General features: G+C 37.0%; 1 protein-coding gene across 1 annotated transcript; it reads left to right on the forward strand.

Moving 5' to 3' along the window:
- The first annotated feature begins 1,579 nt into the window (after window positions 1-1,579).
- LOC149827905 (rop guanine nucleotide exchange factor 3-like) lies at window positions 1,580-5,594 on the forward strand. Its single transcript, XM_090018593.1, has 7 exons — window positions 1,580-1,865; window positions 2,679-2,807; window positions 3,571-3,725; window positions 3,808-3,882; window positions 4,180-4,458; window positions 4,696-5,031; window positions 5,361-5,594. Exons 1-7 carry the CDS (start codon window positions 1,580-1,582, stop codon window positions 5,592-5,594), a joined length of 1,494 nt encoding a protein of 497 aa, XP_089874719.1.
- The last annotated feature ends 12,163 nt before the right edge of the window (window positions 5,595-17,757 follow it).

The raw sequence follows: 17,757 nt of genomic DNA on the forward strand, positions 1-17,757 counted from the left end.
CCAGGACTTCCCCTGATATGATCACCCTCGACTCTCTCTCTCTCTCTCTCTCTCTGCAAATCAATGGCAGGTTCCAGAATGACCAACAAAAGTTTCTGGCTACTTAGGCATCTAACGGCTAATTTTAGCGTTTTCTCGACGGTTGGCGAGCTCTGAAGTCTTTTGAGAATGATGGTTGTGTGAGGCAGCACTTGGTGTGTGCAAGAGGACTGTGGGGCGCTCTCTAGCATTTCAGCACTCTTTCAACGGCTAGATTTTACGTTTCTACCTTTTGGTTCATTGAAGGTTGGGAAAGAGAAAGGTGTTGAAGAAGATTTTCGGAATTTCCACATACCAACGGCTAGTTTGTAAGCCTCTGCTGTAGACAGTGAAGAAGAAGAAGGGGAGAAAGGAAAAGAAGAAAAAAGGGTCGTTTGGCGATTCTTTTTATTGGGAGAGAAGGTGGTAATGGTTGTTAGTGGCTGTTCAAATTTGAACTCAATATAGAAAAGGTAAGGACTAAATGACAATGTTACCTTTTTTTTCATTTTTAACCCCAGTGTTCCTTTGTTACCATAGTAGTTTTTTCTCTTTCTTTTGTTTTTTTTTTTTCGGCTTTTAGAGTCGGTTTGCATTTATAGAATGATGAAGTTGCTCGTTGAAATTTTTGTGAAACCAAGCCACCCCAAGTGTGCTCCTCAACAACTTCTGAAAACTTGAATTTGATAAGTTTTCAGAAGATTGCATTTCCCTTTTTTATTTGGAGTATCACTTTATTCTTTCCAAAGAATGATCTTAGTTGGTTTGTTGCCCAAATCTGAATTGCTTTTGGCTAATAGAAGATTTTCATCACAGCTGGATTGTTGATTTGCTCTGTGGTAATCCCTCCACGTGTAATCTATTTTTCGTTCTTTTTAAATGTTCTCGTTTTTTTTTAGAGAATAGATGTTCTCGTGTTGGTGCTCGATATATTTCTACAAGGTGAAAAATGAACTTTCATCAACATTGAAGCTTTCTATTTTTGGCTGAATTAGAGAGATTTTGGAAAGAGATCTAAAAATATATGTAATACAGATTTTTGTGCTTAAAAAAGGAAAATTTCAGCCATTTTTGCATGATCAGTTTTCTTAGTTAGGAAAGTTCGAACGATCCTAAAATATTTCCATTCACTGGTCTTCAGGCAATTCCTTTTGGGGTTTCAGATATCATGAAGAATTTTGGAGAAACTTCTGAATATTTGTCTCAAACATACTTTTTCTGTTACTCATGACATATGAATATGGTTCACCCTCAGCAAACCCAAGTGCATGCTTGACATTTTATGGGAGGTTCTGTAACTGCGAGTCATCTATTTCTCTGTAATTGGTTATCTCCCGAACTCTCCAACTTTATTTAAACCTTTTCAGCAAGTTTGTTAAGGAGTTTCACATCAGATTATCCGTTTTCTTTTTTCGCTGGTTTGATTCAACTTAGAAACCATATATATATGTGAGTAAAGCCATGGCTGGGAGTCACCCTATAATATTTGGAAACTTTGGCCCTTATGATCTTGTGGACCATTTGCAGGTTACATTGAATACATAAAGTCCAGTGGAGCAAGATGCCACCTGTGGAGGAGAACTATCAAGAGGACTATAATGTTGGTTGCGGAGAAAAGATTGATCGAGTGAACACCGATAGTGGAATTTCTGTTCTAAGTTCTGAGACGTATGGATATAGCAGAACGAATTCACAAACTTCAACCTCAACGTTCACCAATGAAGATATCAGTAGTCCAGATCGATCTCCTTGGCTAGGCTGGCCAGTTCGGAAGTCTGCAAGCAAGACTGGAGCCAGCCTGACTAGAATGTCAATGAGACTAAGAACACGTGTCCTGGATGAGAAATATAATGATCAAGAAGCAGATTATTTTGGTAAAACATTTTATTCTTAATTCCATTCAACTTATCTTCTTTTAATCATTCATATATGACTCTGAGTCGTCTAGAATGGAAGCCAAGATTTACAGCTCGCAGGACTTGCGTTAATGATGTTGACTATAAGAAATTTCCAGGCCTCTACTAATGTTAGTAAGGAAAATGTCTATTTCTGAGAACAGTTCTGAAGATTTAACAACCCAACTGTTCATTTTTTCCATGCAAACTGTATCTTCTTTTTTTTATTAGTTCGGAGATATTGCTTTTTCTAGTGTTAGTTCGGTCACCAAAATATCAATTTTCTTAAGAATTCACTGAATTGAGCTTCCCTTTTTTTCCAGCTTTTGTTATTATAATTTTTTCATATTCTTAGTTTCATGTTTTCATTTCTTGTCACTATTAAAGCATGAAAAATGAGTGTTTATGTATAACCCTCGTCACTATAATTCTTGCAAATATGTATAGTCAAATGGAACTTGTTTATGTCATGCATTTCCTTTTGTTTATAGCTTTATACAATTTTATAAGGTACCATACTTCTAATTAGTTAAAAATTATTCATTTTTTTAAAAGAAATACAAAAACGAGTGCTACTTGTTTAATTTTCCAAGTAAATATTAGAAATTCAAAAGAATTGGTTATATAATATGTGGCTAGATTTTCTTGTGAACTCTGCTAAATCTTTGAATCAAATGGTTAGTAAATTTTCTGACTTGGATGTTGTGGTTGTGCTTTGTTGTTTCTATTTTTCACCTAAGCGAAAGTTGTTCAAAATTATGGTTCCAGAAGAGGAGAAATTTGAGATGATGAAAGAAAGGTTTGCAAAGCTGCTACTGGGTGAGGACATGTCGGGTAGTGGGAAAGGAGTCTGTACAGCTGTGGCCATTTCAAATGCCATCACAAATCTCTATGGTTTGTCCTCAAAATTTGTTCTGCTCTTTGAGAATTAACTTCAGCTAATAAATTCTGCTTTTATGTAATAAAATTTCATTGCAGTTTAAATTCAACTCCTAATATCCTTTCATAATTCTTAGCTTCAGTTGGGATTTCCAAAGTAGTGATAAACTAGTATTTATTAGGATTCAAAGAGGTCCAAAATTGAGCTCTGAGCATCAGTCTGCTGTTTCTTGTGATTTTGTCCAACCAGTTCATTTGCCAGTTCTATTTTGACTAACGAGTTCTCTTTTACCAGTTCCACGGAGAGAAAATAACCTCAAACTCCTGTCAACTTGTGTTAGTTGCTCAGCTGACACATATTTCATATGAACTTTAATTCTTTGATTCTAGACTCCAAACTTAGGAGAACTAATAGATTGGTGGTTCAATTTTTGTACATTATTCTAAATTCTAAAACCTGCTAAATGATTCAAAACTTTGATGGGTACCTGAGTTGGATTCCAAATAATAAAAAGGTTCCAATCTGGGCAGGCACCTAATCTTGTCTTCCATTCCCACAGCAATAAAGAGATGATTGTATTGTGTCCAACTCAAACAGTGATGCACATTCGTGCACATAGTGAACAGAATGCAGAAACATAGACATATGGTAGCCTGTTCCTGCTGTGGGAGGATGAGTCTTTCAAGCAATTCTTATTCAATGGTGCCATATATATTGCTAACTTGTTTCCTAGATAATTCATGCTGCCAAGATAATTGTAGATTTTATTCCATGCAGCAACTGCTTTTGGGCAGCTCTATAGATTGGAACCTCTAAATCTTGAGAAGAGGTTGTTGTGGAAAAGAGAGATGGAATGCCTCCTTTCTGTTTGTGACCACATAGTTGAATTCGTTCCTTGTTGGAAAGATCTTCCAGATGGCAAAAAGCAAGAGGTAAGAAGTTGCAGAACAAGGTTCAAACTGTCAATCAGACAATGTTTCCAAAACTGTATCTTATGTGAAATGTCTGTTAAAGGTGATGACTAGCCAACCCAGATCAGATATTCAGATAAATCTTCCTGCACTTCAAAAGCTGGACACCATGCTTCTTGTAAGCAGCAATTCCCTAGAAACTCTTGCTCTGTTTCTTTTGTAATTGTTCTTTCTGTGTTGCATAACAAATACCTCCAATAAAGTGAGCCAGGGCTTGAAATTTAAAATCATATATGGCCTGATTTTAAGCCAGCAGCTTAATTTTGCAGGTCTTTGATGCTTCAAGGTTCAACCTATGGCTTACTTTCCACAACTTTACTCTTGCATATGTGTATGCACATATTCACAATGCATACATGGGCTGGTTCATCTTGTTGGACTCAAATGATGTCTGATATTTCATTTCTTTGAGCAGGATATCTTGGGCAGTTTTAGCTACACAGAGTTTTGGTATGCAGATCAGGGAAGTGTGCCATCATACCTTGAGCAAGGGCAGCTGACTCCTAGGCAAGAGGAAAAATGGTGGCTTCCAACTGCAAGAGTTCCTCCCCGTGGCCTCTCACAGAAATCCAGGAAACAGTTACAGCACAAGCGCGATTGTGCAAACCAAATTCTTAAAGCTGCGGTGGCTATCAACAGTAGCATTCTTTCAGAGATGGAAGTCCCTGAATCATATATGGAATCTCTACCAAAGGTTAGTTCTGAGCCACTTAATTCTAATCCATTCGTGCAGTATGGATCAGAATTAGAAATGTGACTTTGAGATTTCCAGAGCTGTCCTTGTCTGGTGTCTCATTTGGAATAACCAGAAACTTGACAAGACTGTCTCAATCACATTCATGTAGAATAATATAAAAGGACTGTAGATAGATATTCCTTTCCCCAAGTACAAGAATGTCGTTCTTATTACATGCTCTTGACATGTGTGCAGACTGGAAAGGTCACTTTGGGTGAAACAATGTACAAATACATCACAAACCCAGATCATTTCTCCCCTGATGAGATTCTTGGTTGCCTTGACTTGTCGTCTGAACACAATGCTCTTGATATAGCTGACAAAGTTGAAGCTTCAATATATGTATGGAAGCGTAAAGGAGGCCTGGCTTACTCAAAATCTTCATGGGATCTGGTCAAAGATTTCATGGTTGATGGAGATAAAATGGAAGTGCTCACTGACAGAGCCAAGAGCTTGCTTCTTTGCTTGAAGCAGAGATATCCTGGTTTGTCTCAGACAAGTTTGGACACAAGCAAGATCCAGTACAATAAGGTAAAAGGTCACATATTCTTGGTTTTTGTTATTTGGTTTCAGTGTTGTACTATGTTGCTCCTAGTTTTATTGCTGCTTTATGTGGATCTGTTGATGGTTATCAAATTGCACCAAACAGATCCATTATTCTATACGTGGGTTAATTATTTCCAATGCTCAAATACTTACAATCTATTCAACACTTAACAGTGGCATTATTTACCTAGTTGTTTACACAAATATGTTCAGAATGTATTTAAACTCCTACCCGTCTCTAAATATGTGTATATAGATGCATTTGCTGATATATCTCTTTCTATTGACAAGTTCTGATGCAATCTTAATTCTAGGATGTTGGGCAAGCAGTCCTTGAGAGCTACTCAAGAGTATTGGAGAGTTTGGCATACAATATGGTGTCCTTGATCGATGATGTACTGTATGCTGATGACATGGCCAAGCACTGTACAGCAAAGCTCTTAAAGACGACACCCTCAGATTCTCCCAATATTTTCAAAGTTCACAGGAGTGATTCACCGCAAGTTTCGGCCTGTTCCTCATTTCACGAGCTTAAGGTTACTGACTAAGTTAAGACTTGGAGCAACCAAAAGTATATGGACAATGAAAGGTCTCCTTTTGTAGTTTACAGTCACTGCCACTATGATGAAGTGGTTTTTTGTGTTAGTTGTGAAGTGGTTTCTTTATGTTAGTTGTCATAGGGACAACAAGATTGTAGCATGTAGATTGAGAGGCTCTACTTACAGCCAATCTTTGTAATATAGCACGATTATGTCAGTACCACTGATCCCTAAGGGTTGGAGCTTTTAGTTTTACACTAACCCAAAAGTTCCACTATTTTGGTTTTATGCCAAACTGCTTCATAGTGATGCCTTAAAATTTGACTATCTGACATTGGTTAACGAGCGTCAACACTATAGCATGGTTTGAACTCAATTGATTTTTGATATAACCAATGTTCGCACTTGTCGAGGGGTGACAACCAATTTTCTTATAAGGGTTGGGTTACATCAAGGATCTGTTTTATGCCCTTTCCTATGGATGAGCTTACGAGATCAATTCAAGAAAATGTGTCGTGGTGTATGTTGTTTGCTGATGATATTGTTTTGATTGATGAGTCTAGAGCTGGGGTTAATGCCAAGTTAGAATTATGGAGACAGACATTGGAAGCAAGAGGTTTTAAGTTAAGTAAGAGTAAGACAAAATATATGGAATGTCGGTTTAGTAAGCAACGAAGTAGTGATGAGAGTGTAGTGAAGCTTGGTGAACAAGAAATACCGGTGGATGATTGTTTGAAACATTTGGGATCTATCATTCAAAAGTATGAAGAAATTGATGAAGATGTAAATCATAGGATAAAGGTTGGGTGGATGAAATGGAAAAGTGCAACTGAAGTGTTGTGCGATCGTAGAATGTCATTGCGGTTGAAAGGAAAGTCTTATAGGACGACTATTAGGCTTGTTTTACTATATGGTACGGAATGTTGGGCTGTCAAGAGACATCATATTCAAAAAATGAGTGTAGCTGAGATGCGTATGCTTAGATGGATGTGTGAAAATACAATAAAAGATAAGATTCGAAACGAGGAGATACGTAAGAAGGTAGGCGTTGCACCCATTGAAAATAAGATGAGAGATAATTGTTTATGGTGGTTTGGACATATTCGGCAAAGGCCTAATGATGCTCCAGTTAGAAGATGGAGAAATGGAAAAATATATTAGTTAAAAGAGGTTGGGATAGGCCTAGGAAGACTTGGAGGGAAATGATAGGAAAGGATATGAATGCTTTGAACCTCACCGAGGACATGGTATTTGATAGAAATGATTGGAGGAGAAGGATTCATGTGGAAGACCCAAAATGATTTTCTTTGTTGGTTCATATCGCTGACCCCAATTGTTTTGGGATGAAGGTGTAGTTGTTGTTTGTTGTTGTTGTTGTTGTTGGATAAAGATTTTCAAACAAGAACAATGTACCTTATAAAAAGATCAGCATATTCCTTTCATACCCTTGAATGCAAGACCAGTTTTGTAACACTGTATTGGGGAAATAGTATCAAGAAATCCAGACAAAGCAAAAAGAGTTAGGAGGGAGGGAGGGAGTGTATGTAATTTCAGAAGAGTACGTTTGAGTGCACTTTGCAAAAGTGATTTTGAATCATTTTTTACTCTCTTTGAGAATTGCAGTCACTTCCTCGACCCTGTGATTCTCTCTCTGAATCGTGTAATCATTTTTATTTTTGAAGCATTGTCTCGTGCAACCATAAGAAAATCATTTTCTCATATTTTTAATTATGTGGAAAAATAGTTCTCTGTGTGTATAATTTCAGAAAGGTGCGTTTGAGTGCACTTTGCAGAAGTGATTTTGAATCACTTTTTAGTCCCTCTTTGAGAATCGCAGTCACTTCCTCGACCCTGTGACTCTTTCTCTCTGAATCGGGTAATCATTTTCTTTTTGGAAGCGTTCTCTCATGCAAACCATAAGAGAATCATTTTCTCATATTTGCAATTATGTGGGGAAATAGTTCTCGTAAGACTCATCTATCAAAACTTGAGAGTGATACTCAAAGGGCGTAAGCAAGCACCATGTCACAAGGGCACGGCAAAAAGCATTTGAGAGATGCCATTTTTGTGTAATTTTCCATTAAAGATAATATATAGGAAGACACAACACGATGAGGACCTTCCCGCTGAGCATACAAAGTTCGGTTGTTTTGGAATTGATACAAAAGAGAGTTGGGAAAAATGTCATTTTTCAATAGGGATGTCAATGGGTCAGGTTTGACCCGGACTCAACCCGTACCAAACCCTAATAGCGTCAGGGTTTGGTGATAAATAAGAAGACCTGATTAGAATCTGGGTTGAACTCGAAGGGTCCGATTAATATATGGAGCCAGGTATAGTTTGTGAAATTTCATACCAGACCTGGGCCCGACCTGAGTTCCGATTAAGATCATTTTTTTACTGTAAAAGTGACAATTTTTTTTTATTTTACTGGGTATGGTCCGGGCTGGTTCATGTAATCTTTATAGGATCCGGGTATGGTTTCTCTTATGGTGGGTCCAATTACACCAGGTTCACACCCGGTACCATCATCTCAAGTCATGTTTGGGTCTGGTTCCACATGGGTCGGTACCAAACCTGACCTATTTTTTCATGTCGAAGCAATTTGGGGCTGATTTTTCACTTACAACAAGCATATCTGACTGTTAACCTGATCCTCACAAAATGTTGATGATTCATCCTGCTACAATCTTATCAACGTTATCAATGATGGGGAAAACCCATTTTAGACTTGCTAATTAACCAATTCTTTTATATTCTTTATCATGAATCACCGTGATGACTAATAGCATCCTTTTCTTAAGAACATGTGACTAGCTTAATATTTTCAATTATTGTTACAAATGTAATGTTAGTGTACTAAATTCCAGAGAGAGATGCATTTAGAGTTTTATATGAGAAAAAAAGTGCTAAGAACGAGGGGGGGTGGGGGGGAGAACATCAGGTACAACCGTACAAGATAACGCTGTAAAGTGGTTTCCTGTTTCGTTGCAAGCATGTATGAATGATGTTTTATTTGGAGTTGAGTTGTGGACAATAAGTTACATAAACATTCTAAATATTGGTGATATATCAATCAATTTTGCAAAGCAATAATTACGGTTATCAGAAACTCTACCTGCATCTGGGAATCTCGTTTCTTGAGAAATCGTTATTGAAACTAGAAACCTAGCGTCTTTGAAACTTGGGAAGAACTTTTAAAAATGCATGAAAAACCTATTTCCCATTGAGTGAAAAACTAATTTCACATCATATGAGAAACTCACTTCTTTTGTTTAAAAATCATGTCTCCATGCGTTTCTTGCACGTTTCTCTCAAATAAGAGTTTTTCTTTCGCAATAAAAAAAACTAAAATACACATGCTATTCAAAATTTTAATTATCTAAAATGCAAAATTTTATGTATGATTTTAATACAAAAAATGAGTGATGAGTTTCCTAAAAAATATTTTCTCGATGTCCAAAACCACAAATGTTTATCACTAAAAAGACCATTTTAACCTACCTCTTGAAGTTCACATGATATATCGATATGATCCTCGAATATCGCACCCTCTCACTTAAAGGTAGATAGATTCACACAGATTTTTTTTGCGGACCTCACCAAGTTCACGTAACTATATTTGTGAACCTCCTGTTGAACTGAAACCTCAAAACATCACAAATATCATACTAAATTCATCTATATAACATGAAATTTACCAGATATATGTGAACCTCATATTAATATAGCGTAACTTCGCAAATACTGTACTAAATTTGTGAGATATAATGCAAACTTTTTATAATCCTCAAAGAGTCTGCAAATTAGGTAGTAACTTTGCAAATCATGTCATTGTGAATATGCTTGTTTGCAGATTTCAGTACGAGCATTAAATGCAAATTTTCTTCATTTATATAAAAACTATGTTGCACCACAACACCATTTTTGCATAAACTAGAGTTTTTTGTGGTCCTCAACGTACTCTCCCAAGCAAAAAATTCTGGTGACTATTTTCGTCGATTCATCAGCGACGATTCATCGACATCACTTCATAGGTGGAAAATAAAAGATCGGGGCATAAGCATATTAATCTCGATTTTGTGAAACGATTTTAGAAATGATATTTTTATGTAAAAACAACGTGAAAGTCGGACACCAAAAATAAAAACTGACTCACACGAGTGGTGGAATCCGGGTCGATCTCAGGGAACGGAGATACTTCATATTCAAACACACAAACTAATCTATACTTTATTGCCAAAAAGTATGAAAAAGAAGTAATTATCTAATCAATTAACTAAAGTAGTATCGCCCTATGCAGAGGGCTTAAACAATTATTAAAATAGTTTTATTACAAAACCCAAATTTAAATGAAATTAAAATCTTCCTATTCTAAAAGAAAAGAAAAATGCCTTCAACGCTTGCGTCTTCTTGTCTCATCTCGAAGGAGTGCTTCTAAGTCTCGCTCGCTCACTTGTTTCCACGATTTCCCTGCAAAACACGAAACAACGCAAAACAGCAGCAAAAGATGAATAGCACTACACTATAGAAACAAAAATGCGAAAATGAAATGAGTGCGTAAATGACAAAAACAAATGCAGAATGAAATGTGAAATGTGAATATAAAATGCAGAAAGTAGGAAAGCCAATGCAAAATAAAACGCAATAGAAAAGTAAGATGCAAGAAATAAAAAAACACAAAAAAATGCAATGCAAGAAATAAAAACGCAAGAACTAACGAAATGTTGAAATGGAAATATGTTGAAGTGAAAAACACGCTGGATTGGCAAAGTAAATGTTGAAAATGAACACACGCAAATGCAGGAAATATAAAAACACAGAAAAATAAAAATGGTAAATGTCGAAGGAAATAGAACACACAGAAGATAAAACGCAGATGCTTATGAATGCAAAATGATGCGTTGAGCAAAGGATGCAAATGCAGATGAAATAGAGATTGAAGAATATGATGAAACCAAATACAAATGGAATGGGAATGAAACAACACACAGATGAACTGAAAATACGAAAATGCAATGAAACTAAAATCTAAAATGCAAGAGCACGCAGATATGAAATGCGATATGATGCAATTGATGGATGGAATTCACAGATACAACAGAGGAAATGCATTGCGATGAAATTCACATTTGCAGCAGAAATGAAATGTGATATGTTGTAAAAGTGCGTGATAGAGAGGCGATGCAGATGCTGAATTTTAAAATGCAAAGATGCAGATATGATTGCGATGAACAAGATATGTGATGAACAGGATAGCAGGAGGAAATGTGTTTCAGATGCAGCAGCAGTGAAATGCGATGCAAAAATACAAATGTAAATTATTGCAGAAAGAAACACACGAATTGAAATTTAAAAAATGAAATGAAATTGAAACAAACGAATTGAAATGAAGAAATAAACAAATTGCAGAAAGAAATTGAAAAGAAACAAACGAAATGAAATGAAGAAATAAACGAATTGCAGAATTAAGACATCGCGGACGCACAGATGAAATGAAAACGCAGATGAAACACACACAACATAAAAAAAAATTTGTTTTCTATGATCTACTCGCTAGCCTAAATCATGAAACGAAAGGGAAGGAGAGGGACTTACCGAACTGTGGAAGGATTAAGAGAAGAATGATCTCTCCCGGGAATTGATGTTTTCCTATTGTAGAAGAGGGAATAGAGAGCCACCGGTGTGAAGGAGGGATTGAGAAGAGAAGAGAAAGAAAAAAGGGAAGAAGAGTTGGAACCGGTGAGAGAGAGAGAGAGAAGAGAAGGGTTGAGAAAAGAGAATGAGGCATCTCTTGCATGGGAGAACGCCCTTCTCTTCTCAATACGGGAATTTAAAAGAGGGCTTTAGGTTTATTTTTAACTTTCATATTGTTTTAATCATGCATATATGTGTTCTAAGGTTGTCCAAAAACTTTCATATTGATTTAATCATGCATATATGTGTTATAAGGCAGTCAAAAAACTTTCATATATGCTAATATCAGGCTCATATGTGTTATAAGGCAGTCAAAAAACTTTTATAGCGATTCAATCATGCTCATATGTGTTATAAGGCAGTAAAAAAACTTTATAGATGATTCAATCATGCATATCATGTTCTAAGGCAGTCAAAAAAATTTATAGTGATTCAATCATGCATATATGTGTTATAAGGCATTAAAAAACTTTCGTATATGCTAATATCAGGCTCATATGTGTTCTAAGGTTGTTATAGTGATGAAAGCAAGCTTGTATGTGTTCTAAGGTTGTCAAAAAACTTTCATAGTGATTCAATCATGCATATATGTGTTATAAGGCATTAAGAAAATTTTATAGTGATGCAAGCATGCATATATGTGTTGCAAGTTTGTAAAAAAACTTTCATAGTGATTCAATCATGAATATATGTGTTATAAGGGTGTCATAAAAATTGTATAGTGAATCAATCATGCATATATGTGTTCTAAAGGTGTCAAAAAAATTCATAGTGAGGCAATCATGTATATATGTATTCAATCATGCATATACTAGCTTGAAATCTAACGACATGAAACAAATGACATGAATATTTATACCTGACGGGCACCGAAGCTCATGTTGAATGCAGACGAAGTTCTCATATCCCGAAAAAAGTTGCACAACTCATTATGGACAATGTTGAGAATGACTTTATTTAAAAAGTACTGTATTTTGTCCTCAAGACGCTGACAGACACCATCCCAAGATATAACAGGGTCAATCAGACGTTGGGAGTTGATGCTGGCGGAAGAACTCTGAGAGCCATGGTTGTAGGAGGCAACGACTGTTGTGGTGTTCATGTTACTCCCAAACTCGAACACATGACCCCTTTTTGGGTTCACTGATTGCAATCACCCATGTTGCAGGATCAAAAGGCGGATGTTGAGTGAAGTCATCGCCATATCACTCTATCATTTGTTGCTCGTATGACTCCTACAAAGTAATGATTAGAATATGAATTAATAATTAAGAATTACAATGTTTATGATAATGTAAGTCATAGTAACTTGTATATTATAATATTTATTAATACAATAAATACATACCGATGTTGCTCTCGCCTTCTCTGATACAAAATCTCTCGTGTGATTACGTTTATGTGTTTCAACAAACACATCCTTATAAGGCACAATGTCTTCTTTTTTTGCTTTCTATAATGTTAAATGATAAAAAAAATCATTTAATAAATATGCAGAAATACTTACAAATTTAAATATATATATATTGATGAGTTACCATTTTCTTCTGGTGGCCCCCAAAAGTCCTAGATTCACCTGTGTGTAGATCGGCATTGAGCATCTTCCCTCAATTTTGTGCAGCCTTTGTTGAGCGGTTTCAAAATTCATTGCTCGCTCACTTGTCGCACATGTCCTCTCAATAATCTCTCCTGATAGTAGAAGGCTCATGGCCCTTCCACTGCAGTGGATCATCTATCCCATCAGCTGTTTGTTTTGCTGCAATCTTCATATTGTGCAGCATATCGACAAATCGATTGGCAGTCACCTTCTGCCACACTACCCTCGTGTCTTTCTCCTCGTTCACAGTAGAGAAGCGATGGGAAGCCTATAAATACTTTCAAAAAGTTAGCACACATGAGTATAAAAAAAAATTAAATATGAAACACATTAGTTATGATAAACGATTACATACCATGAATGAGGACATTAATTTGTCCAACACCTCTGTCGAGTGCTCTTTTCATTGCACGACCAGTCTTGGAAGATGCTGTAGTAGTGACTTTCTAATTTTTCGTATTACTTCTTGCTGCTCGAATCTCGCACTGCATATGAATTGATACACATTAACAATCGATTGTTAATATACACTATTTATACGATAAGTATTGGACAAGTGACAATGAAATACTTACGGTCGACTATCGATATACACTATTTGAATGAGTCATCGTGTATCACACTGAGAAGACCCTGCATCTGACGTTGTCTCATGATGTGTATGAGTAGCTGGTATAGGTGGGTCATGTGTAGGCGAAACATCACCTACAGAACAATGAGTTAGAAATTCACGCAATGCACATTTAAACTAATCAAGTATAAAATTATTTAAATGATATACCTATCGAAGTATTGCGTGAAAACGAAGGTTGAGACTGCCTATCACTGAGCTGGGATCCTATAAAGATGATTAACAAGTAACAATGTTTATATCAACTTATAAGCAAAAACATAATGAATGCATATATTTGAATATAACACAAAGACATTTACCTAATGATGTCCCACGACCTCCACTTGGTCCTCGACCACTCTGACCTTCACGAGCCATATTCTAACAAATAAAAATATTATTTGGATCAGTTATATGATATGCAATTTCATTGATACATATTCAAATCGAAAATAACTTCATGCAAGCATGGATACAGTCACATCAAACATGGCAATACATTCAAATCATTCATAATATATCAATGTCAAACATGTATCTGCAGCAAACACACTCCAATATTCCGCTAACTACTACCTCATAACTACTACCTCATCAAACATGGCAATATATTCAAATCATTTATAGCACTCAAACATGTATTTCACTACATCGAGTATGTTTTTTCTTCACTTGTTTCACTTTCATATTCTTCTTATTCCTTCTCATCTTTGTCCTCTTAATCTTCTTCTACATTGGGCACCCATCCACTTGGTATATCATTTGGATCACATTCTTCCATACGTGTGCCATCGAACAATGGAGATGTGACATGCAAACCATGTGTGACATCGTGATCATAAGAGAAGTTATACATATCATCTGATTGATAGTATTCAACCTCTTCAACAATCTTGTCTTTTTGTAATTGATCATACTCGGGGTATAATTTAGACTTCACCTTGCAAACCGCCAACTATTCATTTCTATCTGACTTCTTTGTATTCGAATATGAAGTATAATAAACTTGTTGAGCTTGTGATTGTGATGCTAATATGAATTGTTCATATGTTTTATATGTTTCAAACCTTGATTTGTGATTCACCTCCACAATGCCTGAGGCTTTATCGACTCTTGTTGTTGTAGAATCAAACCAATGACACTTGAATAAAGTTAACATGTTATTTATGCCAAGTAAGTGAACATATTCTTTTGTCGTCAAAACACAAGATCGCTGGGTAGAAATCGATGGTGACAATCAGACCAACACGGCTTCCTTCTATGTATCAATCTAAAAGATTTTGTATCCTCCATGGAGTACGGACATGCCAACCTTCCATGTGTGCTCCAACCAGATAACATATCATATGCAGGGAAGTTACTAATTGTCCATAGAACAGCAGTTTTCATATTGAAGTTTTGTTTTTTATGGGCATCGTACGTGAGAACACCATCATCCCACAGTATTTTCAGTTCATCAATCAATGACCTTAAATATACATCAAGATTTTGGCCCGGAGAAGTCAGACCAGGGATCAATAGAGATAAAAAAATATTTTGACGCTTCATACACAAGCTTGAAGGTAGGTTGTATAAGGTGACAAATACCGGCCAACACGAGTATGTGGTTGATCTACACCCAAATGGATTAAATTCATATGTATATAAACTGAGACTAACATTTCTCACTTCTATTACAAAGTTCTGATGAGTACGATTAAAGTGCCTCCAAGCTTCTGCGTCAACTGGATGTGTGATCTTGTCTTCATCATGTCGAACTTTATTTGTATACCATATCATTTGTTTAGCTGTCCTCGAAGACATATAGAGTCGTTGCAATCTAGGGGTGAGCGAAAAGTAGCGGAGTGACTTGTATGATACTTCTTTTGACATCATGCTACAATTTCCCCTTATCCTTGGCTTGAACTGAGGATGCCCACATAACATACATGATTTGTTATTTTCTTAATCTTTGAAATACAACATGCAGTGATTTAGACGAGCATCTATCTTTTGATACCCCATACCTAGAGCATTGACCATAACCTTCGCACAATAGAGATTTTTTGCAATTTCTCATCTTTGGGCAACATACTCTTCATAATAGAGCACAGACAGTCAAAACATGATTGGCTCAAATTATACTCTGACTTCAAATTCAATAGTTGAAGAACTGCAAACAATATAGTGTGACTCTCGCAACCATTCCACAGTGACTTAAAAACATCTCTAAGTAAGTCATAAAATCTACTAGTTGCATCATTTGCTGGTTTTTCCTCTACCCCAGTTAGTACATCACTAGGACCCATAGCAGAACACAGATCTAGTTCTGTGACATCACATATCAAATCCACATATATATATTATTGTGCACCACATCAACCCATGCATCAAAATTATTCTAAAATTCTTCACCATGAAGCGTTTAATCTGATAACCACTAACAAAACTCTTCCTGTATAGGTGATGTCTAACGCCATGAGGTTCTACAAATCGATTGTTTTTACATATCGTGCAAGGGCATCTGATCCGACCGGTGGGATTCACTATACTAAAACTTGTCATTGTGAATTCAATAAAATTGTCAACACCATCCATATATTCATGTGATACCTCATTATCAACTATCCTACGGTACATTCATTCTTAGTTTGCAGCCATTTTGTCATATAATATTATGGATATTATCATCACCAGGTAAAAGAGAATCATAATAATGCTATAATGCTATGATAAAAAAATTATCTAATTTATCTATTAATTCTTGTTTGGTGATTGTTTGTGAGCAATTTTTTTGTTTCAGTTAATGCATAAATTTTTTTCTCCTCTAGACCATAAACATGTTTAACATAAAACGCAATTTCATGAACTATTATTCATGCATTGATAATTCAATATTTTCCTGTGTAACACCATCACATCATATTTATACACATCATAAGAATATTTAGAAATATGAAATTATATTCCATAAAACGATAGATTCATTTAAAGCATTTTTTCATGATACAATTTCGCATGGAAGGCATAATCAAATGAAAATTAGTATTGCAATATATTGCACAACTTCACATGCAAGCATGAATACAGTCACATCAAACATTGCAATACATTCAAATCATTTATATCAAAATAATGTCAAACATGTACATGCAGCAAACACACTCCAATATCCCGCTAACCAATGTCATCCCTAGCATAGAATCTGAACTTCAAAAATAAGAACACTTCTATTTTCATACAATCAAATCATGCTCAGTATGATCTCTAAACTCCATCAAAGCAGTCCTAGTTATCCATAACTAAGTGAATTGTGAATAGAAAAGTGTTGCATCCAAGAAATTAAATAAATGTGATGCGCTTGCATCACTCACTTACCATGGGTATTTACCCGATTTGCATTTTGCTTGTTTATTTTTGCATAGCATTTTAAGCCGCATGTGATGTTTAGCATTAAGTATCGCGTATTTTGCTCTCTTGCGCACCTGCAATGCACATTACTCTTGCCCGTCAAAGACAAAGACACAAGAAAGTACCAGCCCGACAGAGCAAACACAATGGCAGGGGGAGGATCCCCCTACCGAAAAGTACCTACGATAGGGGTGCGGGGCCCCATGTCGGCAGAGCAAACACAACAGCAGGGAAGGAGGATCCCCTGCCGCTGTTACTGAAACAAGTGCAGGGAGGCTGCGTCCCCTGTCAGAAAATACCAGTGGCAGGGGGGCTCTGCCCCCTGCAGGCGGATCCTCCTGCCGTTGGAAAATACCAGCGGCAGAGGGCTCCCGCCTCCGCCGACCGAGCAAACAGAACGGCAGGGGGGTTGAATCCCCCTGCCACCCTTGCTTAAACAAGGGCTGGGGGGCTTCGCCCCCTGCCAAAAAATATCAACGGCAAGGGGGGCGGATCCCTTGCCGCCCTTGCTTAAACAAGGGCAGGTGGTCCGCCCCTCTGCCGGAAAATAACAACGGTAGAGGGGTGGATCCCCTGCTGCCCTTGCTTAAACAAGAGCAGGGGGTCCGCCCCCTGCCAAAAAATAACAGCGGCAGGGGGCTTCGGTCCCCTACCAAAAAATATCAGCGGTAGGGGAGTGGATCCCCTGCCGACAAGTTAGAAAGAGGGACAGAGGGGAGGCATGGGTACGTGAGGCAAGCTCACCGGCGCACTTTCCTATCGGTGGGTCGCTGGAGAGTGGGGGCGGTCGGCGGAAGAGCGGGGCGGAGATGGTCGGGGTGATCGCCGGAGAGCAGCACGGGGGTGGTCAGTGGAAGAGCAGGTGCGAAGATCGC

The sequence above is a fragment of the Nuphar pumila genome, chromosome 10 (assembly GCF_984573655.1).
Source record: "Nuphar pumila chromosome 10, dmNupPumi1.hap1.1, whole genome shotgun sequence".
NCBI lineage: Eukaryota > Viridiplantae > Streptophyta > Magnoliopsida > Nymphaeales > Nymphaeaceae > Nuphar > Nuphar pumila.